The sequence below is a fragment of the Oncorhynchus keta genome, chromosome 37, assembly GCF_023373465.1.
Source record: "Oncorhynchus keta strain PuntledgeMale-10-30-2019 chromosome 37, Oket_V2, whole genome shotgun sequence".
Classification (NCBI taxonomy): Eukaryota; Metazoa; Chordata; class Actinopteri; order Salmoniformes; family Salmonidae; genus Oncorhynchus; species Oncorhynchus keta.
In genome coordinates, this window is record NC_068457.1 from 3,145,978 (window position 1) to 3,170,776 (window position 24,799).

At 41.8% G+C, this 24,799-nt stretch overlaps 1 protein-coding gene across 1 annotated transcript; it reads left to right on the forward strand.

Annotated features, from left to right (window-relative positions):
* The first annotated feature begins 17,320 nt into the window (after positions 1 to 17,320).
* On the forward strand, positions 17,321 to 24,516 carry asip1 (agouti signaling protein 1). Its single transcript, XM_035754854.2, has 4 exons — positions 17,321 to 17,571; positions 19,910 to 20,102; positions 20,416 to 20,462; positions 21,003 to 24,516. Exons 2-4 carry the CDS (start codon positions 19,946 to 19,948, stop codon positions 21,168 to 21,170), a joined length of 372 nt encoding a protein of 123 aa, XP_035610747.1. The 5' UTR covers positions 17,321 to 17,571; positions 19,910 to 19,945; the 3' UTR covers positions 21,171 to 24,516.
* Positions 24,517 to 24,799: the final 283 nt, after the last annotated feature.

The window sequence follows — 24,799 nt, forward strand, 5'->3', positions numbered from 1 at the left end:
GGCTGTTGCGCAGCAACTCACTGCCTTCCTGAAGACAAACAATGTATACGAAATGCTTCAGTCTGGTTTTAGACCCCATCATAGCACTGAGACGGCACTTGTGAAGGTGGTAAATGACATTTTAATGGCATCGGACCGAGGCTCTGCATCTGTCCTCGTGCTCCTAGACCTTAGTGCTGCTTTTGATACCATCGATCACCACATTCTTTTGGAGAGATTGGAAACCCAAATTGGTCTACACGGACATGTTCTGGCCTGGTTTAGGTCTTATCTGTCGGAAAGATATCAGTTTGTCTCTGTGAATGGTTTGTCCTCTGACAAATCAACTGTACATTTCGGTGTTCCTCAAGGTTCTGTTTTAGGACCACTATTGTTTTCACTATATATTTTACCTCTTGGGGATGTTATTCGAAAACATAATGTAAACTTTCACTGCTATGCGGATGACACACAGCTGTACATTTCAATGAAACATGGTGAAGCCCCAAAATTGCCCTCGCTAGAAGCATGTGTTTCAGACATAAGGAAGTGGATGGCTGCAAACTTTCTACTATTAAACTCGGACAAAACAGAGATGCTTGTTCTAGGTCCCAAGAAACAAAGAGATCTTCTGTTGAATCTGACAATTAATCTTAATGGTTGTACAGTCGTCTCAAATAAAACTGTGAAGGACCTCGGCGTTACTCTGGACCCTGATCTCTCTTTTGAAGAACATATCAAGACCATTTCGAGGACAGCTTTTTTCCATCTACGTAACATTGCAAAAATCAGAAACTTTCTGTCCAAAAATGATGCAGAAAAATTAATCCATGCTTTTGTCACTTCTAGGTTAGACTACTGCAATGCTCTATTTTCCGGCTACCCGGATAAAGCACTAAATAAACTTCAGTTAGTGCTAAATACGGCTGCTAGAATCCTGACTAGAACCAAAAAATTTGATCATATTACTCCAGTGCTAGCCTCTCTACACTGGCTTCCTGTCAAAGCAAGGGCTGATTTCAAGGTTTTACTGCTAACCTACAAAGCATTACATGGGCTTGCTCCTACCTACCTCTCTGATTTGGTCCTGCCGTACATACCTACACGTACGCTACGGTCACAAGACGCAGGCCTCCTAATTGTCCCTAGAATTTCTAAGCAAACAGCTGGAGGCAGGGCTTTCTCCTATAGAGCTCCATTTTTATGGAACGGTCTGCCTACCCATGTCAGAGACGCAAACTCGGTCTCAACCTTTAAGTCTTTACTGAAGACTCATCTCTTCAGTGGGTCATATGATTGAGTGTAGTCTGGCCCAGGAGTGGGAAGGTGAACGGAAAGGCTCTGGAGCAACGAACCGCCCTTGCTGTCTCTGCCTGGCCGGTTCCCCTCTTTCCACTGGGATTCTCTGCCTCTAACCCTGTTACGGGGCTGAGTCACTGGCTTGCTGGGGCTCTCTCGTGCTGTCCCTGGGGGGGGGTGCGTCACCTAGGTGGGTTGATTCACTGTTGTGGTCGGCCTGTCTGGGTTGCCCCCCCCCCCTTGGGTTGTACCGTGGCTGAGATCTTTGTGGGCTATACTCGGCCTTGTCTCAGGATGGTAAGTTGGTGGTTGAAGATATCCCTCTAGTGGTGTGGGGGATGTGCTTTGGCAAAGTGGGTGGGGTTATATCCTTCCTGTTTGGCCCTGTCCGGGGTGTCCTCGGATGGGGCCACAGTGTCTCCTGACCCCTCCTGTCTCAGCCTCCAGTATTTATGCTGCAGTAGTTTATGTGTCGGGGGCTAGGGTCAGTTTGTTATATCTGGAGTACTTCTCCTGTCCTATTCGGTGTCCTGTGTGAATCTAAGTGTGCGTTCTCTAATTCTCTCCTTCTCTCTTTCTTTCTCTCTCTCGGAGGACCTGAGCCCTAGGACCATGTCCCAGGACTACCTGACATGAGGACTCCTTGCTGTCCCCAGTCCACCTGGCCATGCTCCTGCTCCAGTTTCAACTGACCTGAGCCCTAGGACCGTGCCCCAGGACTACCTGACATGAAGGCTCCTTGCTGTCCCCAGTCCACCTGACTGTGCTGCTGCTCCAGTTTCAACTGTTCTGCCTTATTATTATTCGACCATGCTGGTCATTTATGAACATTTGAACATCTTGGTCATGTTCTGTTATAATCTCTACCCGGCACAGCCAGAAGAGGACTGGCCACCCCACATAGCCCGGTTCCTCTCTAGGTTTCTTCCTAGGTTTTGGCCTTTCTAGGGAGTTTTTCCTAGCCACCGTGCTTTTACACCTGCATTGTTTGCTGTTTGGGGTTTTAGGCTGGGTTTCTGTACAGCACTTTGAGATATCAGCTGATGTACGAAGGGCTATATAAATAAATTTGATTTGAATTTGATTTGATATTGTCTTTCATGCCCATTTTTAACATAAAATGATGTCCTTATAGAATATCTATAATCCTTTTGTCAAAGTATCAAGTGTAAGGCTGAATCTAAAAGAAAACAGTTGTAATATATGTAATATATGCATGCTCATCAAGAATATGTCTGTGTTTATCATTGCGCTGCTGAAGGGCCCTGTTCAGTCATTAATCTACTCAAAATAGCTGAGGGACTACACATTCTCAGACACATACTGTAGTTATAAAGTAAGTCTGTGAAACTTCCTTTTCCACCCGTCCTCAGTTGTTTATAGACTTTGCAGTAGTCATTGCAGTTTCCTCAACATCTTTCACAAAAGCAGTGTCGCAATTCTTACGTATCTCCATTTCATTTGTTAAGCCTCTTTTTGGTTAAGCCACTATCTTTATTGAATTGAGTTAAAAAATTTTGATGAATCTTTCAACATTCTTACAGAACATGTATGAAGTCATTGTCAAAATGTTTCAGATAACAATCTGCGTAGTGTATATATACTGTATGTATATGAATACATGTGAATATGAATGTATTCAAAACAAAACTGAGTGAGATTGAGATTTGTTTGTGTATATACACTACCGTTCAAAAGTTAGGTCACTTAGAAATGTCCTTGTTTTTGAAAGAAAAGCACTTTTTTTTGTCCATTAAAATAACATAAAATTGATCAGAAATACAGTGTCGACATTGTTCATGTTATAAATGACTATTGTAGCTGGAAACTGCAGATTTTTTATGGAATATCTACATAGGTGTACAGAGGCCCATTATCAGCAACCATTACTCCGTGTTCCAATGGCAGGTTGTGTTAGCTAATCCAAGATTATAATTTTAAAAGGCTAATTGATCATTAGAACACCATTTGCAATTATGTTAGTACAGCTGAAAACTGTTGTCCTGATTAAAGAAGCAATAAAACTGGCCTTCTTTAGACTAGTTGAGTATCTGGAGGATCAGCATTTGTGGGTTTGATTACAGGCTCAAAATGGCCACAAACAAAGAACTTTCTTCTGAAACTCGTCGGTCTATTCTTGTTCTAAGACATTAAGGCTATTGCATGCGAGAAATTGCCAAGAAACTGAAGATCTCGTATAATGCTGTGTACTACTCCCTTCACAGAAGAGCACAAACTGGCTTTAACCAAAATAGAAGTGGAGTGGGGTGCCGGTGCACAACTGAGCAAGAGGACAAGTACATCAGAGTGTAGTTTGAGAAACAGACACCTCACAAGTCCTCAATTGACAGCTTCATTAAATAGCACCCGCAAAACACTAGTCTCAACATCAACAGCGAAGAGGCGACTCCGGGATGCTGGCCTTCTAGGCAGAGTTACAAAGAAAAATACATCTCAGACTGGCCAATAAAAAGAAAAGATTAAGATGGTCAAAAGAACACAGACACTGGACAGAGGAACTCTGCCTCGAAGGCCAGCATCCTTGAGTCAACTCTTCACTGTTGACATTGAGACGGGTGTTTCCCTTGGACCTCGACTCTCTCGTAGCCTTGACCATAAGGATCGATGGGCGACTACGGGAACGCAGTAGGGAGAGGAGGTCTGATCCCGGGCACACACGCCCATCCACGGTTTTCTTCTTGCCTCCGAAGAACCCCAGAAATCTGCGATGCCTGCATTCCCAAGAGAATCCAATGTCACACAAGTTCCCTCAGAAATCATAGGACTGTCAACTCGCCTCCTCCGGCACTCATGCAACTGGGCAGGGCTAGATTATCCCCTGAGGACCGTTTACGCAGACTGAGCTCTAAAAGCTGTCTGTATTGTGGAACTTCAGGACATTACTTAATATCCCCTGCCCAATAAAAAGCCCAGGCTAATCAGTACGTATGAGTACGCTGGTGGGTCATACAGGGAGTCTCCCAGTTCCCATTACTCGTGCTTCTCTCCATGCTATCCTGTTGTGCTGTGACCGGTCTAAATGCTCGTGGACTCTGGGACTGACAACAGCTTTATGGCCACTACCCTAGTGTCGGAGCTGGGTATCTCCACACAACTCCTCTCCCATGGACGCCAGAGCATTGGATGGACACTCTCTTGGTAGGGTCACTCATAGTATGCTTCATATTAACCTGCGAGTGTCAGGGAATCACAGTGAGTCCATGCTGTTCCTGCTCATTGAATCTCCTCATGCACCTGTGATTTTGGGATTTTCATGGCTCCGAAGGCACAACCCCCTGATCGACTGGACTGCGAGTTCCATCCTGGGTTAGAGCCCATTCTGTCACGCGCATTGCATCAGGTGGCGCAGCCCACCCCCTGGACATCCTCCTGCGGGCTTAGTTAAAGCGTTGGATCTCTCCGACGTTCCCACAGAGTATCAGGACTCCTGGGTGGTTTCAACAAGGCCCACGCCACATCTCTTCCTCCTCATCGACCGTATAACTGCGCCATTGATCTCCTCCCTGGTATTACACTGCCTCAGGGGCAGCGCTATTCCCTGTCTGGTCAGGAAACAAAGACCATGGAAGGGTACATTGAGGACTCTCTGGGGGCAGGGTTCATTTGTTCTTCTTCCTCCCCTGCCGGTTCAGGGTCCTTCTTTGGGGAGAGGAAGGACAAAACCCTGCGCCCGGGTATCGACTACCAGGGCCTTAATGACATCACGGTAAAGAACCGTTACCCACTACCACTCCTCTCCTTGGCTTTCGAGCCTCTCCAGGGGGCGACTGTATTCGGAATGCCTACCATCTGGTTTGGATACGGGAAGTAGACGAATGGAAGACAGCCTTTAACACAGCTAGTGGACAGTATGAGTATCTGGTTATGCCATTCGAACTGACCAACGCTCCCGCAGTGTTCCAGGCTCTGGTCAGTAATGTGCTCCATGACATGTTGAACCGGTTCATATTCGTCTACCTCGACGACATCCTTGTCTTTTCCCATTCGGTTCAGGAGTATGTTCTCCAACTCTGACAAGTCCTCCAGTGCCTCCTGGAGAACCAGTTGTTCGTCAAGGCGGAGAAGTGTGAATTTCATCGCTCCACTATGTCCTTTCTGGGATATATCATCACTGCCAGGAACATTCAGATGGATCCGGAGAAGGAAACAGCAAAGGTTGAGTGGCCCCAACCCCCATCCAGACTGCAGCTGCAACGTTTCCTGGGATTTGCTCATTTCTACCGCCACTTCATTCGTGGCTACAGCACGCTGGCTTCCCCCCTCTCTGCACTCCCCTTCGTTCATGTGGTCCCAGCTACTGACCAGGTGTTTTCGGATCTCAAGCATCGGTTCACTACATCGCCCATCTTAATCCATCCGGACCCGTCCTGTCAGTTCGTGGTGGAGGTAGATGCCTCGGACATTGGAGTGGGGGCCGTCCTGTCCCAGCGTTCTGCCCAGGACCAAAAGCTTCATCCCTGCACTTTCCTATCCCATCATCTTAGTCCCATGGAGAAGAACTATTACGTTGGTAACCGGGAACGTCTTGCGGTCAAGATGGAGCTGGAGGAATGGAGACACTGACTATAAGGGGCATTCTGGAATATCTCTGCATCGCCAAGCGCCTCAACTCAGGCAGGCTCGTTGGGCTCTGTTGTTCGCTTGTTTCAATTTCACCATCTCCTACCGCTCTGGGTCATAGAATGTGACGTCTGACGCCCTCTCTCACTTGCCTAGCTCTGTTGCTTCCCTAACTCCTGTCTTGCAGAGACACTCATGTGGGGTATCGAGAGCCTGGTCCACAAGGCGCAGGGGGCGGCGGCTAACCGGTTGTTTGTCCATGGTCCTGGAATGAGCTCATTCCTCTAATCTAACCTGCCCTCCCGACAAAGGCCAGGCCTTCCTCCGACAATGTTTTGGTAGTCCACTATGGTTTCTGATGTCTCCACATTCGCCGCCGCATGCACGCAGTGTGCTCAGAATAAGACTCAGAGGCAAGCTCTGGCCGGCCTCTTACAACCACTGCCTGTTCCTCATCACCCCTGGTCCCATATATCCCTGGACTTTGTCACTGGTCTCCCTCCGTCTGATGGCAACACCACCATCCTTACGGTGGTGGGTCGGTTTTCCAAAGCCACCCATTTTACCCGCCTTGCCACGTTATCCTAAGCCAAGGGTATGGCCCAACTCATGGTACAGAACATCTTCTGAATGCATGGACTTCCGGGCGATTCTGGAAGGTGTTCTGCACCGTCATTGGGTCGTCGGCCAGCCTGTTCTCCTGGTTTCATCCTCAATCTAATGGCCAGTCGGAGCATTCCAATCAGGACCTGGAGACGACTCTTCATTGCCTCGTCTCAGCCAACCCCCATCGGTAGCCAGCAACTCGTGTAGGAACACCCTTCCCTGCTCGGCCACTGGTCTCTTGCCCTTCGAGTGCTCTGTGGTTTATCAACCCCCGCTCTTCCCTGAGCAAGAGGCCAACCTACCCTTGGCCCAGATGTTAATCCGTGTATCTGGAAGAGAGCCCGGTCCGCTCTTCTTAAGACCACCTCCAGGTATCGTCGACAAGCGGACTGCCACCGAACCTGACTCCCCGCTATCATTTGGGCAGAGGGTCTTGCTCTCCACTTGGATCTGCCCCTCCGGGTGGAGTTCCATAAACGTTCCTCCCATTTTATCAGCCCTTTCCCCATCTCTAAAGTCCTTAGCCCCACTGCTGTTCGTCTTCTGTTGCCCCGCACCCTCTGTATACATCCCACTTTCCATGTGTCTAGGATTAAACCTCTGTCTCACAGCCCTTTGTTTCCTGTTTGCAGGCCCACACCTCTCCCCCGTCTTATCGACAGCCATCCGGGGAACACGGTGAAGCGCCTCCTGAGTGTTTGGGGATTCCAGTACCTGGTTGACTGGGAGGGTTATGGCCCGGGGGAAGAGGTGCTGGGTCCCCGCTAGGAACATCCTGGACCCAGCCCTCATAGCTGAGTTCCGGCGCAGACACCCCAGTCAACCAGGTATGTGCCTGGGTAGGACACCAGGCGGCCCTCCTAGAATGGGGGTATTGTCACACCCTGATCTGTTTCACCTGTCTTGTGCTTGTCTCCACCACCCCACCAGGTGTCTCCTATTTTTCCCCATTATCCATTGTATATTTATACCTGCGTTTTCTGTTTGTTTTTTGCCAGTTCGTCTTGTCTTACCAGCGTGTTTCTCCTGCTCTTGAGTTTGTTTTTCTACTCTCCCGGATTTGACCTTTGTGCCTGTCCTGACCCTGAGCCTGCCTGCCATTCTGCCCATGTTTGACCCTGCCTAGGATTACAAACCTTTGCTTGCCCCTTTTGTATAATAAATATTCTGCTTACTATCCACCTCCTGTGTCTGCATCTTGGTCATATCTTGAGTGATAAGGAGAGAGATGGTGTGCTGCTTCAGATAACCTGGCCACAATCACCCGTCCTCAACCCAATTGGGATGAGTTGGACCGCAGAGTGTAGGAAAAGCAGCCAACAACTGCTCAGCATATATGGGAACTCCTTCAAGACTGTTGGAAAAGCATTCCTCATGAAACTTGTTGAGAGAATGCCAAGATTGTGCAAAACTGTCTTCAAGGCAAAGGGCGGCTACTTTGAAGAATCTAACATCTAAAATACATTTTGATTTGCTTAACACTTTTTCTGGTTACGACATGACTCCATGTGTGTTATTTCAAAGTTGATGTCTGCTATTATTCTACGATGTAGAAAATAGTAAAAATAAAGAAAACCTTAAATGAGTAGGTATGTCAACTTTTGACTGGTACTGTATATAAAATGCAATATCGGGATGCAAACTCAAAATTGAATACATTTCAACTCTATATCTGATATAATAATAATATAATAATAATAATATATGCCATTTAGCTGACGCTTTTATCCAAAGCGACTTACAGTCATGTGTGCATACATTCTACGTATGGGTGGTCCCGGGAATCGAACCCACTACCCTGGCGTTACAAGCGCCATGCTCTACCAACTGAGCCACAGAAGGACCACAAGGACCACATATGGTACAGTTGTCTTCTTTTTTAAAAGCCCATAACCACATGTGTGAGATATATACTTTTGTTTCAAAGCAGATTTGTTTAAGACTACCAAGAATCACTGTGACCGTGATTTAGCCCACTGCAGTAAAAAGTTAAAGCTTCCCAGAGATACTATTAGTACATAGTGAATAAGTACTAAAAGGAAATGTAATAACTTCCATGGTATCTGTAACGACCGTTGGTGGAAGAAGGTGAGGACCAAGATGCAGCGTGGTAAGTGCTCATGATTATTTTAATAAACTGAACACTAAATACAACAAGGAACAAAATAAACAACCGAAACAGCTTCGTCAGGTGCAAAACACACTAAACAGAAAATAACTACCCACAAAACCCATGTGGGCAAGAGCTACCTAAGTATGGTTCTCAATCAAAGACAACGACAGACAGCTGTCCCTGATTGAGAATCATACCCGGCCAAAAACAAAGAAATACAAAAACATAGAACTCTGGCAGCTCCGGGCTGGAGGGAGACTCTGGCAGCTCCGGGCTGGAGGGAGACTCTGGCAGCTCCGGGCTGGAGGGAGACTCTGGCAGCTCCGGGCTGGAGGGAGACTCTGGCAGCTCCGGGCTGGAGGGAGACTCTGGCAGCTCCGGGCTGGAGGGAGACTCTGGCAGCTCTGGGCTGGAGGGAGACTCTGGTAGCTCCGGGCTGGAGGGGGAGTCTGGAGGAAGGAGACGGAGAGACAGCCTGGTCCTTGGAGGAGGCACAGGATAAACCGGGCCGTGGAGGCGCACTGGAGGTCTCGAACTAAGGGCCTGCACAACCCGTCCTGGCTGGATGGCGATTTTCACCCGGCACGTAGGTACAGGACGCACTGGGCTGTGCAGACACATGGGAGACACAGGATATCCTCGGGCAGGATATCCTGGCTCGAGGAGGCGCACTGGAGGTCTGGAGAGCAGGGCTGGCACCATCTGTCCTGGCTGGATCCTCACCCTAGCCCAGCAGTTGCGGGGAGCTGGGATGTAGCGCACCAGGCTAAGAACACGTACTGGAGACACCGTGCGCTCCACCGCATAACACGGTGCCTGACCAGTACGATTCCCGCCATGGTAAGCACGTCTTGGAGAACTGTAGCGTCGAGCTGGCACCGGACGTGCAGGGCTAGGGAGGCGCACAGGAGGCCTGGTGAATGGGGCTGGCACAGTCTTCACCAGACGGTTAGCACGCACCTCAGGACGAGTATGGAGAGCTGACTCAGGTGACATCAAATCCCAGACACGCTCCGTCGGGCGGATGTCGTGCCTCATGCACCAACACAGAAACTCCCTCATTACTCTCTCCTCCAATCTCCCCATTAACTCCTTCACTGTCTCTGCTTCGCTTCCGTCGCTCACCTCCAATTTCGCCCTGACCGGCTCTGGTTCCATCCTTGGCTCCTTACGATAAGCACGGAGAGTTGGCTCATGTCTGACTCCTGACTCTGCCACACTCCCAGTGTGCCTCCACCCAATACATTTTGGGGGCTGCCTCTCGGGCTTCCTTGCCAGCCGTACCGCTCAGCCTTAGCTGCCTCCAGTTCCTCCTGTGGACGGAGATACTCCCCAGCCTGTGCCTAGGATCCCTTGCCTTCCAGTATCTCCTCCCATGTCCATTTCTCCAGATAGCTCTGCTGCTCCTCACCACACTGCTTGGTCCTTTGGTGGTGGGTGATTCTGTAATGAAATTTGTCTTGCTCTGACGAGGAGTATGACAGATCAGACCAATGTGCAGCGCGGTAAGTGTTCGTAATTTTTTATGAAAAGAACACGAAAATACAAAAATAACAATGTGAAATAACGAAACGAAAACGAAACAGTTCTGTATGGTGAAGACACAGAAAACAGAAAACAATCACCCACAACTCAAGTAGGAAAAACAGGCTGCCTAAGTATGGTTCTCAATCAGAGACAACGAACGACACCTGCCTCTGACTGAGAAACATACCAGGCCAAACACATAAACACAACATAGAAAAAAGAACATAGACTACCCACCCCAACTCACGCCCTGACCAAACTAACACAAAGACATAATAAAGGAACTAAGGTCAGAACATGACAGTATCAGACATGCTCTCTATGTTATAAAATTGGCTTGCACATTGTAGAAACATAGTTTGATATTTTTCTTATTTATTTAACCTTTATTTAACTAGGCAAGTCAGTTAAAAACAAATTCTTATTTACAACGAAGGCCTACACCAGACGCTGGGCCGATTGGGTGTCCCATAGGGCGGCGCACAATCACGGCCAGTTGTGATTCAGCCTGGATTCAAACCAGGGTGTCTGTATTGATGCCTCTAGCACTGAGATGTAGTGTCTTAGACCGCTGTGCCACTCGGGATTCTGCTACATTGACCTTCGTCTAGATGCATCCCTAAAAACGCTCCATCATAAAAAAAGATCACAATTGGGCTGCCTGTGTAGACACAGCCAAATGTAGCCATATCTACCGTTCCTACTATGTGACGTGCTTCAAGTGACAATACTTCCGCCAATTTATCTGTCGACCACAGTGAGCTGTCAAGCTGCTCATCTGTTTCTACTTACGGTACACAAACATGCATCGGCATACAGACTTTGAATTGTTTGTGCCTTGTCTCAAAGTAAGACATGGATGTCTGTGGGAATGTCCTTGAACCAAGATAACCAACTCTGATTTGCTCCAATGATTGATGTTTTGTGTACTGTTGTTCTATTTGTCAAGGACAAATACGCAAAAGAAACAAATAAGTAATAGAAGCACATAAGAGTAACATTGAAAGGAGCGATCCATTGCGATGAATATAATCTTTCTTGCTTACAGTATCTCCAAAGTAGGTTTGAAATCAATATTTCCAAAACTTTGGACTACATTTTCCTCCCTTTATCTACAAAACTACATAATGGCCATCACCTATTACCTTAAAATGGAGACATATGCAACATGTATGAAAGTTTTTTGTCAGTTAATTTAAGGCAGCAGATATTTGCAATCCCTTGAGAGAACACATGTATATTTCAACCTCAACTGCTAGTATGCGTTCGGACAAGTAAACTATCTGGCAAAATGTGGTGGTGTCTTTCAAAAACACATACATAAAGTTCCATGTGCTTTATAGAATTTCTTTAAGCTGTGGATCATTATAAAGAAAACTGGAACCAGCTTTGCTGTCACCGGGCAATATTTCTATCTTATCTGAGGATCATCATCAAAGAACAGAGGTGGAAGTGTCATGAGGAAATAATTTGACTGTGAGACGACCTTTAGTTTGCTAGACGACTGATTGTCACTGCGGACTGCCATATAGTGAATTATAGTGTGTCAACACCACCATGTCATTAATGACACCATCAATGTTAAGATGTTAGCAGTACCATTAGACAACTGGATAAAATATGGAGCTTATATTTGATCAATTAAGAAAAGGCTCACTGAAATAATACACACTTTATGCAATAGGTGTCTCTGTTTCAATGCAATTCTGTAAGTGCAAGACTTAAAGGGTAAGTTTGGTATTTTGCAGATAGATGGTTTCTTACCATCTATGAGCCAAGATAAACTTTAATCCATGGTTTGTTAAACGGCCACTAAGATACAAAATTCAGTTTTAGCCAATGTTAACTACAAATCAATGGGACTGATGGTGCAACTGTGCAATGTTCAAACTGTTTGACCAAATCACGTTCCTATAGGTAATGTCAAAGCCAGTTGTTGAGTTGATTTGACATGTTCAAACTGTTTGACCAAATCACGTTCCTTTAGGTAATGTCAAAGCCAGTTGTTGAGTTGATTTGACATGTTCAAACTGTTTGACCAAATCACGTTCCTTTAGGTAATGTCAAAGCCAGTTGTTGAGTTGATTTAAGTTGATGTGACATGTTCAAATCTGCACAGTTACTCCCATTGCTTTTTAGCTCGCGGTAGCTCAAGTTAGGTGAAGTTTGTAGTATTTGTTTAAAGCAATCTAAACCCTGGTTTACAGTTTCTCCTGGTGAATAGACTACATTCAGAGTAAGGAGCCATCTCATATTTAAGCTATAAATTATGGAATTTATACTGCAAGAGTTGGGCAATAGTTGGGTTAACGGTAGATAAAGACAGTTCTATGCAGCTCTAACTTTCATTATATGTTTTTATTAACTGATTTGTTGATTGTTTTTTGTTGTCGTTGTTACTTTTAACCCTTATTTTACCAGGTAAGTTGACTGAGAACACATTCTCCTTTACAGCAACAACCTGGGGATTGATTGATTATGTTGATTGGTCCTTCAAGAGTAAATTCTTTCCATAGCTCACAAGTTATTTATTTTTTATTTGATTTATTTCACGTTTATTTAACCAGGTAGGCAAGTTGAGAACGAGTTCTCATTTACAATTGCGACCTGGCCAAGATAAAGCAGTTTGACACATACAACAACACAGAGTTACACATGGAGTAAAACAAAACAGTCAATAATAGAGTAGAGAAGTAAGTCTATAGACAATCTGAGCAAATGAGGTGAGATAAGGGAGGTAAAGGCAAAAAAAGGCCATGGTGGCGAAGTAAATACAATATAGCAAGTAAAACACTGAAATGGTAGATTTGCAGTGGAAGAATGTGCAAAGTAGAGATGTAAATAATGGGGTGCAAAGGAGCAAAATAAATAAATAAAGTAGGGAAAGAGGTAGTTGTTTGGGCTAAATTATAGATTGGCTATGTACAGGTGCAGTAATCTGTAAACTGCTCTGACAGCTGGTGCTTAAAGCTAGTGAGGGATATAAGTGTTTCCAGTTTCAGAGATGTTTGTAGTTCGTTCGGCCTACAAGGCCTACATAAACACGGCAAGAAACAAACAACATGAAATCAACACTCCGTCCTACATTGATTGTTCAAAAACAGAGAAACCGGCAGGGAATTTATGGAAATATTTCAAAACTATTCCTTAATTTGATCCCCTCAATTAATCTGACAATTATCAAGGATTATGTGTTGCTATTGTCTATATTTCCAGGCTATAGTAGAGTCAATTGTCATTCTTCTAAATGGATCATTAGCTTTCCAAGAAGCACATTTTTTGTGGAAGAAAATAATCCAGCCCAGAGAGCAATGGTTTTTTGAGTTCAAACAATTGCATATACATATAAAGACGCACTATGCAGAAATCTCTATGCAGAAATTGCTCCAGATTGCTAAAATTCGAATAGTTCGTAAATTCAGATGATGTGACAAAACAAGGAAGTATAGTGTAGAGAATCATTGTACCATCTAAACCTCTAAACCTCTAAATTTTCCATAACCAAATATATTGTATTTTCAGCTGTATGAAGGTGGTGTACAAAACTGAAAGTAAAAAATGCAAAAACTAAATTTTAGAACAGGAAGCACATAGAACATATCTAATGCCTCCTTGAATAGCGTTCAATGAGAATGAAAGATTGATAAATCACACTTCTTTGTGAATTTGGTCAGGTTGCACAAAAAGTTACATACTGCAGATTAGTAGAAAAGGCAGTGCAGGGTGACTTTTGAGAGCTAAGAAAATATGCCCCTGGAGTAAGCCTATTAGTAAGGTCTTTAATGTTCAAATGGTATTTTCTTTTAACTACTGCATATATTATTTCACTGAAACACACACACACACGCACGCACGCACGCACGCACGCACGCGCACGCGCACGCGCACGCGCACGCGCACACACACACACACACACACACACACACACACACACACACACACACACACACACACACACACACACACACACACACACACACACACACACACACACACACACATTCGCCAGGACAAAGGCATGCACAGAATACACTCACAGATTTATTTTGATTTTGAAAGCATCGAAGAAGTCAAAGGCAACTTAATTGGGCTTTTAAATTTACTGCCGGTTCTGGAATGGATTTAGGTCAATTTCACATTAACCAAATTGCAGCTGCTGGCCATGATGCTCAGAGCAGAGTTTGTGATGGTCTGTGAAGAACAGCATTTGGCATCTGTGCAAAAGAAACTTAAGAACACTTGTATGTTTACATAACAAGCCTTGGTGCCATTGTACATTGTCCTACTGCTGGCAACTCTGCTATTCATTCTTGTCCACTATGATGCCGATGCAGAGCACGTGGGTCTCCTTGATTGCTCGAGACAGCTCAAGTCAGTCATGTTCGACCATGGCAAGCCTTGACACAACTGCAACAGAAAAGTGTTGCTTATTTCCTCGGTTAAATTCAATACTTTCACATAAGTTGTTATTGACGAGGAGGCTAAACCGGTGGAAAAGAGATGGGAATCAATCAATGCCTCATTGGCAATTTCCCTCATGACTTTATATCAGCATAAAACAATTTTTCATGGCTTGCTGCCCTTGGAGTGTGTGGGGTCCAACCTCAAAGTGATATCATGTTGTTTACACCTCAGTGAGCATGTTTACAGAGTATTGGATTTTTACTTACAATCGTCTCTCGGACAATGTTCAATACATGATCATTTATCACTATATGGCTTTTTTATTTTTATATATTGACATATTTTTATATAATGGAGAGTGTCACACCTCTACTTCTGATGCATCATTCAATTACTCAACATGATACCTCTACGCCAGTTGTTTGAGCATGAAACTCTCCTTTTTCCATCAGTGGAGAGAAGAGGCATTTATCTCCATTGATTTACCTGTACCACTCAGCTGTGTTAGTTAGGACACTGGATGGCCATTCAATTGACATTGTGTAAAACTATAGCTAACTTAGCTTAGTTGTGGGCTTGGATCCGTAAAGTTATTAGGTTTCTCTGAGGTTAAAGCAGGGGTGAAACTCATTTTGCCCCTCATTGAGTATTCGGGGGCCGCATTCGGTATTCAACGAGGTCCGGAGGGCTGCACTGATATTTCCTTGCAGTCAAAATTTGCAGAATGTACAGTACTTCTCTATCCATCGTTACGCCCTGACCGGGGCCGGACTACCACTGGGGCCCAGTGAGTTTTATATTTCTATTTACACTTTGTCATACGGCTTAGATAAAATGTTGTAATTTTGAAGCTAATTTCCTGCAAGTGTACACTTTTTGCCATGAGGCTTTTGCTGTTTTTTTGCTAATCTCAAGATTTTGTTCACATTTTGCCATGAGACTGAGGGGAAATGTTGCTGTTTTAAAGCTGTACTGAACAAAAATATAAAATAACATGTAAAGTGTTGGTCCCATGTTTCATGAGTTGAAATAAAATATCCCAGAAAGGTTCCATACGCACAAAAAGCATATTTCTCTCAACTTTATTGCACAAATTTGTTTACATCCCTGTTGTGAATATTTATCCTAAATCAAGATCATCCATCCACCTTACAGGCGTGGCATATCAAGCTGATTAAACAGCATGATCATTTCACAGTTGCACCTTGTCCTGGGGACAATAAAAAGCCACTCTAAAATTTGCAGTTTTGTCACACAACACAACGCCACATATGTCTCAGGTTTTGAGGGAGTGTGCAATTGGCATGCTGACTGCAGGAATGTACACCAGAACTGTTGCCAGATAATTTGAATGTTAATTTCTCTACCATAAGCCGCCTCCAAAATTTAGAGAATTCGGCAGTACGTCCAACCGGCCTCACAACCTCAGACCACGTGTAACGACACCAGCCCAGAACTTCTACATTCGGCTTCTTTACCTGTAGGATCGTCTGAGACGAGCCACCGAGACAGCTGATGAAACTGAGGAGTATTTCTGTCTGTAATTAAGCCCTGTTGTGGGGAAAAACTCATTCTGATTGGCTGGACCTGGCTCCCAAGTGGGTGCTGTGCTGCGATACTGCCAGGTCATGTGAAATCTATAGATTAGGGTCTAATTCATTTATTTAAATTGACTGATTTCCATATATAAACTGAAACTCAGTAAAATCATTGAAATTCTTGCATGTAGCGTTTATTTATATTGTTGTTCAGTTAATTTCCTGCGATTCTACAGATATTGCTATCATATGCTATCATATAATATTTGGGGGGTGTGGTGGCCTCATGGAGGTCGGGGACTTGTGCCCTGCGTACCCGTTTGGTAAGCCGGCCTTGTCTCTGACTGTCTAGCTTAAATTTCGGTGATCATTAGCAAGTTGGACACAGTCAATAAACTGTATAAATGTTGTAGGTCCATTATCATTTCTACACAGTTTCGATTTGGTTTTAGTCATTTTAAAATATATTGAGGTTTACTCAAACCACACGTGGGCTGGATTTTGTGGGCCGTATGTTTGACACCCTTGGGTTAAAGACCTCCTGATGCCAAAATACCCTCTGTAACTCTTTCAACCAGGATTTATGGCCTATTAAATAGGCTGGTACAAATAATTGACTGGATTGTGTGATACTCTGTTGCACACTTTACTTGGCTTAGCATTGTGAGGATGTCCAGAACTCATTTAACAGTTTTCTATGGTGCTTTTTACCAATGTTGATTATTTTAGGTACAGTATAGCAAATGTCTTTCTTTAGCAAAGGCTCTTGGCACCACCTTTTTTGCATCATCTGCAGGGTACAAGCAACATAAAACAATTCAAATTGCTGTAAATGAAAACCAAATGCAAGGTTTTTTCCATGTACTGTAGAATAGGATGCAGAATATGATGCATGTTCAATGGAAATAGTATGATTTTGAGGCCTATCAGTAACTTTACCATTTGTACCTCTGGCGGTACATTTGGTGGGTAAATACAACTTTACCATTTGTACCTCTGGGGTTACGTTTGGTGGGTAAATACAGTTTGATTATATTATTATTTCACAGGAAAACATAGGATTAGCCTTGTGTGACCGCTCATTATGTTCATTATGTGACTCCTCACAAGGTTTTACATAATGAAGCCCAGGCGTCCCCATAAGGTCATAACCTTCAGTTGTAAACGTCAGATCCTGCAACTCCTCCGGCACATATGTAAAATCATGGTGTTGGCATGCATGGCTTGGCCCAGTATTCCCAAAGGTTCCTTCGAATGAGGACAATGGATTTTCACTGCTCTTCAGCGCGTAGCCAGCCATGCATCGTCCCAAAAGGGCTGGCCTGCTTGGTGGACTTCTTTTAGGCTTTTTTCTAAAGATGTGGATCCGCCCCTGCCTGATTCCATATCTTAAACATTGCCCGACCACATGATCTGGTTGATATTTCTCTGTCGATTAGCAGGCAACAAGTGAGGAGCAGCTTTGAAGCTTGCAGGAAAAAGGGGGAGATAAACGTTGATCCTGACAATCAGAAACTACAGAGGGTAAGTAAGTCTGGAAGCTTTAATAGCTTTTCCATCTTTGAAGGCTGTGGAAGACAAATCAACCAGCAAAACATTTTGGTGAAAACTGAAACTGCACAGTGTCTCTACTTTTTTTTAGAGGCTGAAGATTAGTTTCTGAGAGAGAATTGACTTTAATTTAGGTGGACATACAAAAGTAAAAACGTTCATTTCTAATGGGACGAATAAAACTAGAGTGGATACTGACTGCGAAATTAGTAAATGTTGCATTGACATGTGACACCGAACCAATCCAGCACTTTTGTCAGGTTAATACTGCTCCATAAATAATGCTAATATATCTCTGAAATAAAGACATCTCTTCAAAAGTTTTCAACACATTATGAATGGATTAAAAGTTGTTTTTTTTGTAGGGTGGACGCCATCTACGCATTGGATTATTACGCTTATACGAAGCAAAAGGCGCTGCATGTGTTACTTTCTTTCAAAAGTTACCCAAATCAATACATGCATTATAACAGTAGCAATAACATTACATTCAATTAAATCCTGATTAACATAGTTTTGTTTAGCATATTTTTAAAGATCCGTCTCAGTAACCCATCATATGCCAAGTTAAATAAAGGTTCAATTAAGAATTAAAGAAAGAAAAGAATATGGGCAAACAATTCAAATAATTTGTCGAGTAAAGATAATATCAACCAACAGACATCTTAAACATCTTAAATTGAGCACATTACTTACACTTGGACATATAGTAAGTTAACGTATTGTGTCAATGCTATATTTTCTTAAAGTTAATGGAAATACAATTCATAGAAGGTATTTAAAAAGTACCTCCCTTTTAGATTAATTTATGTTAGATAGTCAGCTTTGTTTTGATTTATGTATAAGTATTACATTTTGGAATATACTTTGAATATTCCCTCCATAATATTGGACTGAAAATCCTACCCACACAGGGTGAAAATCCCCCATGTCATCCTAACAAAAATGTGGTTATAGTTATTGTATTTGCAAACAAGCTGCCAGTATTAAATGTATTTCCATACATTTCCTGTAATGGTTAACCCCACATTCTTGTTGTAAATTTCATTATAACGAGGTATTACGATTTCACATTTATATATATATATTTTTTTTATATATATAATAAACTAAACTAGAGACATTTAGAGGAATTCATACAGATTTTCAATCATTAAATAATTTATTCTAGCTTTACACATTTTTAGAGACACTATAAGGGGTGGTTTCCCGGACAGATTCTTCATTGAGTTGTATTTTCAGTCCAGGACTAGGCTTAGTCTATGTCCAGGAAACAGCCCCTAGATGTCTATTTGAAGACTATTATGGAGACGACTTCCATGCGTACAGTTTTCATCTAATTTTATAAATAAGAAGCAGCTCTGCTTGACGAGGCAGAGGCTCCCACAGAAAGCTTCATCCAATCTGAAAGAAACCGTACAGTGAAGTTATGCTGAGGACATGCTGTACAGTCAAAACAATCAAAGACCTGAGATTGTTTTCAAAATGTTCCCGTTGTTGCACTGTTTTAGCAACTGCATGTTGGATACAATTACAGAGTAGGTCTAGATATCTATCTTTAAACATCAATGTAAAGCTTTATATAAGAAGTGGATATGTGCTGAGTGGAATAATAGCAAGAAAACTAAGTTGGTTTGACCATGATATTTGTTTGTAGGCTATATTCACACTTATTGACCATTTTTGGCTGCTTTGTGTGATGTATTGTTGTTTCTACCTTTCTTGCCCCTTGTGCTGTTGTCTGTGCCCAATAATGTTTGTAGCATGTTTTGTGCTGCTACCATGTTGTGTTGCTACCATGTTGTTATGTTGTGTTGCTACCATGCTGTGTTGTCATGTGCTGCTGCCTTGCTATGTTGTTGTCTTTAGGTCTCTCTTTATGTAGTGTTGTGTTGCCTCTCTTGTCTTTTGTCCTATATTTATATTTTATTTTTAATCCCAGCCCCCTTCCCTGCAGGCCTTTTTCCGTTTGGTAGGCCGTCATTGTAAATAATAATTTGTTCTTAACTGACTTGCCTAGTTAAATAAAGGTTAAATAAATCAAATCTCCTTATAAATTATTTGATTATTTTTTATAAATGTTTGTACTGGATATTATTAGATGTGAATCTTATTGCATGGATTTGCTGTGCATGCGCTAGTGTAGTCAGTTTTGTGCCAAGTATAGTTCCGTTTCTATACAATAACAATCTTGAACTGCTGTGTAAATTATGTGACATTCAAATTCCATATCTATTTATGACTATGTATGCAGCCACAATACGGTCACAATGGGCTCTTATAGTCTTCTAACACTCTGTCCTCACTACAGTCCTCAGGCCCACCTTGCTGACAGAAAAGCACTGTGATGAATTCCCTGTTTCTCCTGAGCTGTCTAAGCTCCACCTGGTTTCTTATAGTGTACTCACACATGATACTGGAGGAAAAGCTCTACACCAATACGTCTTCTTCCTCGGTTCTACTGCATGGGAGCCTGTCAGATACACCACCCATCGTCATTGTAGGTCAGTTAATCCTTAGGTTTGGCATATAATCAGTATTTGGAATTTAAAAAAGGGTTGCTCGATGTTTTCTAGAAAAACTACCACTGCATTCCTTGATATGCGCTGCTATATTGTGTCATTTTGTTGTTGTTATTACAGGATACATTTTGCTCAGGTATATTGAAGTATTCCAAGGTTGACTTCAAAACCCAAACCGACAATATGACTGTAACACCAATCTTGATAAGCTGCTACATTATATACCAAATAAAAAATATATGTAATAGACATATTTATATACCTTAAACACATGTCTAATCTATTTATTTTTCAGAGTTACCCAAAACCGCAAAGAAAAAAAAAAACAAGAAACCAAGAAAGGTAAACTATGCTGTGAAAATAAGTGTCTAGCCTACATTATTCATGTTTGTATCATATTGTTAAGTTAGTGGACATATTTAAAGTCTAAAATACACATAGCCAATAGTGTAAAAAGGTTTATTGAGACATATTGAATGAAAAAAAAACATTTCAGCGCATATGCAGGCACCATGATGATAAGTATGAGAGTGAAGTAGTAACACTTTTATTAACATGTGGGTACTAGGGTACATTAATTAACATGAGTAAATGCAGGAGTTAACATGAATGCATGCATCATTAATTAATGCATTTACAAAGCAATTTATATTCTTATATTGACAAGACTATTACTAAAGACATATTCATGATGACACATATAAAGAGGTGAAATGGCTTGTTTTGTTGGCAACTTTTCTCCCTTTTCTAAGGAGTACCCTTAGTAAGGCTTTATAAAGTGCTGTATGTCATTCATAATTAGTTAACTATAGCATTTATTCATGTTAATTGGTGTATCCATAGTGTGCAGGCCGAGGCTAAATCGTCAACCTTCTTCCGCAGAACAAATTCAGCATCAAAAACAAGCGTCCACCTCCTCCCCCCAACTGCGTGCCATTGTGGGGAAGCTGCAAAACCCACGATAATGTGTGCTGTGAGCACTGCGCTTTCTGCCACTGCCGCCTCTTCAAGACTGTGTGCTATTGTCGAATGGGTAACCCGCAGTGTTGAAGACATAACAGAGGATATTGGCATATTCACAAGGAGAGAAAATGTCACTTTTGTTATAAATAAGAATATAATATGTTTCTGAACACTTCTATATTCATATGGATGCTACCATGATTATGGATAATTATGATTATGGATAATCGTGAATGAAACATGAATAATGGGGAGTGTGAAAGTTTCAGAGGCATAAGTATCATACACGCCAAAAAATGCTAACCTCTGTTATTGGTAATAGTGAGAGGTTAGCATGTTTTGGGGATATGATCTTTCTGCCTCTGTTACTTTCTCACTCATCATTGATCACGATTCATTCATGATTATCCGTAATCATGGTAGGATTCACAATAATGTTGAAGCAATGAGAAAAATATTATATTCTTATTTACAATAAAAGTGACTCCAAAATGGCACATTACATTATTTACCATTCATTTTTATTGGGCACAACATAATCCAAAACAAGTTTCTAGGGTCACAAGCGTGATGTAGTCATTGTGTGTTGGAATTTGGGACTAAATACTAAACTTTTGACTACTTTAAAACACTATAAGTGAATTTGTCCAAATACTTATACAATGACACCTTCAAATGGGGGGACTAGATGCATGAAGTGCTTTCATTTCTAAATGGTAAAACAGATATCTATGAAAATAACCATAAAAAAAGGTAATATTCTGTACTGTCGCCTCATATGAAACATTTGATCTCAAATCCAAAATGCTGGTGTATAGACCCAAGTTAAAAGATTTGGCTTCACTGTCCAAATAAATACATAAGGGAGTGTGTGTACATGAAGCAGCACGCAAGTCTTTTCATGAAATGAGTGCTTTTTGCTTATTTTAAGTAGGAATTGTGCAAAAATATTGCATTTTAAAAGCCTGTTATATTAAATGATGTGCCATTTCATAGAGAACATGGAACATTTAATTAATCAACTTTTTTATATAAATAAAGACTTGCTAAAGTGCCAAACGTCAGCATTTTGATATGTCCCTCTGTGCATCCTCTGTGAATTCTAGGGAGATTTTAACCCACTCAACGCCATTTTCTCCAAGTGTTCACCATCATGGTAAAGCCCTTGTCAAAGCAACAAAGGCTTTACAATTACAAAGTCATTTCTGAAGATTATTATTAATTTCATGTTATTAATTATTAATTTTAAGGAGAGAAAAAAAACCTGTCCCTCATTTTAAGGTCAACCAAGTTAGGTGAACTGAACTCTTGTTTTAATATGGTGAAACTATTCCTATTGAAAAAAAATAATCATCTAAAGAGACATTAACCATCTAATATTTAAATCACAGTGCAAAGGCAAAGGAGCTGGTTCGACTCTTTTTGGCCATTATCTGGTGTTTTGTGGTGGAAAACCGAACGGGTTGAGCATAACACGTCAACTATGTTACCCATAGATCAAATCAGATTTTGCGCCGAATACAACAGGTAGACCTTACCGTGAAATGCTTACTTACAACCCCTTAACCAACAATGCAGTTAAGAAAATAGTGCTAAGAAAATAGTTACTAAATAAACTAGAGTAAAAAATAACACAGTAAAATAACAACAATGAGGCTATATGCAGGGGGTACCGGTACCGAGTCAATGTGCCGGGGTACAGGTTAGTCGAGGTAATTTATACATGTAGGTAGGGGTAAAGATAGACAGGCTAGAAATGTTTGAACGATTTCAACATTTTTGTGAAGCTTGCATTCAATTGCCCCTCGTAGCACACAATCCTGCCACAAGAGGATTTATGTTTGATTTAAGATTACGTTGTCAACCTTGGTAGGTGTAACCCTGTTATGGTCAACCCTGTTACTTTATTTGGCACTTACTATGGCCCTTTTTAAAAATGTAACCTCTTGAGATGGGAATGTATTTTCATTAAGTTGAGCATGTCCTCTTTATGGAAGAATGTTCAAATTAGGTTAAATAAAATGTTATTTCACCAAGTTACAATACTCAAAAGGCACCTAATTTGTGCAACGAACCACATCATGACAGTGCTGTACATGTGGCAGTGTGTAGGATTTACAGTCTTGAATAGTTTTCAAGTCCAGGGGCCCAATTGTCTGGTTCTTTGATAAAATGTGGCAAGCACTTTAAAAGAGGTACAAATTGTGTTCCCCTACCTGGTTTTCATATATTGATGCTGCTAGTGTTCACAAGCTCAGAATGATCAGCAGTTTAGTATTGCATGCATCTGATGGTTTTACCTACAGCACAAACAATTAAATTACCACTGGAGAAATACAAATGTTTTATAGCTCTATATTAGTATGGCATGTGATTTACAGAAATACAATCTGCCAAAGGCACTCCAGGAGCCAAAATGTCTGTTTTATTTTATTTATTTTAACTGTACAATATTTACAGCGAGGTATTTTCTGTTGGCCAACAGTATTTAGTTTTCTATGGCAAAATGGCTTGTATTAACACTATTATTTTAACGATGTAATGAAAAATCTAAACAGATTTTTTAATAAATTTCTATCTGCATGTTTGGTAACTTGATGTATGTTAATTGTAGTTATCTTCACATTTAAACACATTTGAACTCTTGAGCTTGTTAAGATCATGGCTGTGAATCGTAATCCTGCAGCAGTACGGGACGCCTGGTTTCTATTGCACTTGTGTTGCGCCCACTAAGTCCACACGCTACAACAATTTTTCACTTCTCATCAGTTCATCATGTTTGTTTGATATTGTTCTGGATGTCACCTCGGATTAATTGTATAAGGACAATTGCAGAACACTTGCTTGCTTCTTTGACCCTGCAAGGTCTTGGTTACCAAAGGCACATTTATGTATAGCCTCTTTAAGGTATCGGTATGGGTCCTTGACTTTGGGGGGTGCAAAATCTTTGGGAGTGGGGGGGTTCTGGGTGAGCTCCCCCAGAAAATGTTTGGATATTTTTAACAATTTACATGCAATTCTACATTGTTTCTTAACAAGGGGGAATCCATATCTATAAAGTGTTTTAATGACTAGTTACTAATCTACTTCCTTCCCTGAAAATACAACCCAAAATAATTTATTGACAGGTCTGAAACCCTATCAACTCTGTGACTCTCGCAAATATATTGCTCCTCCTCTGACAAGCCCACTCACAGTTATAGATTGATAGGACAAATTGTTAAGAATGTGTGCAGGATAACGCATAAAAATGAGAGGAATAATATGGTTTTACACAATAAGGATTTGAATGTTGTACTTGGTAGATTAAGAAAAAGCATTACATTTGTATTGTCTTTTGGTCACAAATAAAGTGATCACAACAATGTGGTACAATTGTGAACTTGTGAACTTTGATTTATCTTTCTCAATAAAGCAGAGGCAGTGTAATATGTTAGGGCATTGAACAAGAACGGTTAACTTTCTCAAAATGGTGGTGTTATCTGGTGGGGAATTGAACTCAAGAAGTGTCAACTTGAAAATGCTAACTGGAGTTATGCACTGAAGTTTGGGCATTGATTATGTTCACATAAAAACAAATATTTCAAACGTATTATGAATTTATCATTATCAAATTACATTTTTTGGGGAACTATAGTGCCATGCGAAAGTATTCGGCCCTTGAACTTTGCGACCTTTTGCCACATTTCAGGCTTCAAACATAAAGATATAAAACT

Coding starts and splice junctions, on each gene's coding strand:
- asip1 (XM_035754854.2), top strand. CDS start 19,946: ATGAATTCCCTGTTTCTCCTGAGCTGTCTAAGCTCCACCTGGTTTCTT. Junction 20,103..20,415: donor ACCACCCATCGTCATTGTAG/GTCAGTTAATCC, acceptor TTTATTTTTCAG/AGTTACCCAAAACCGCAAAG. Junction 20,463..21,002: donor AAAACAAGAAACCAAGAAAG/GTAAACTATGCT, acceptor CTTCTTCCGCAG/AACAAATTCAGCATCAAAAA.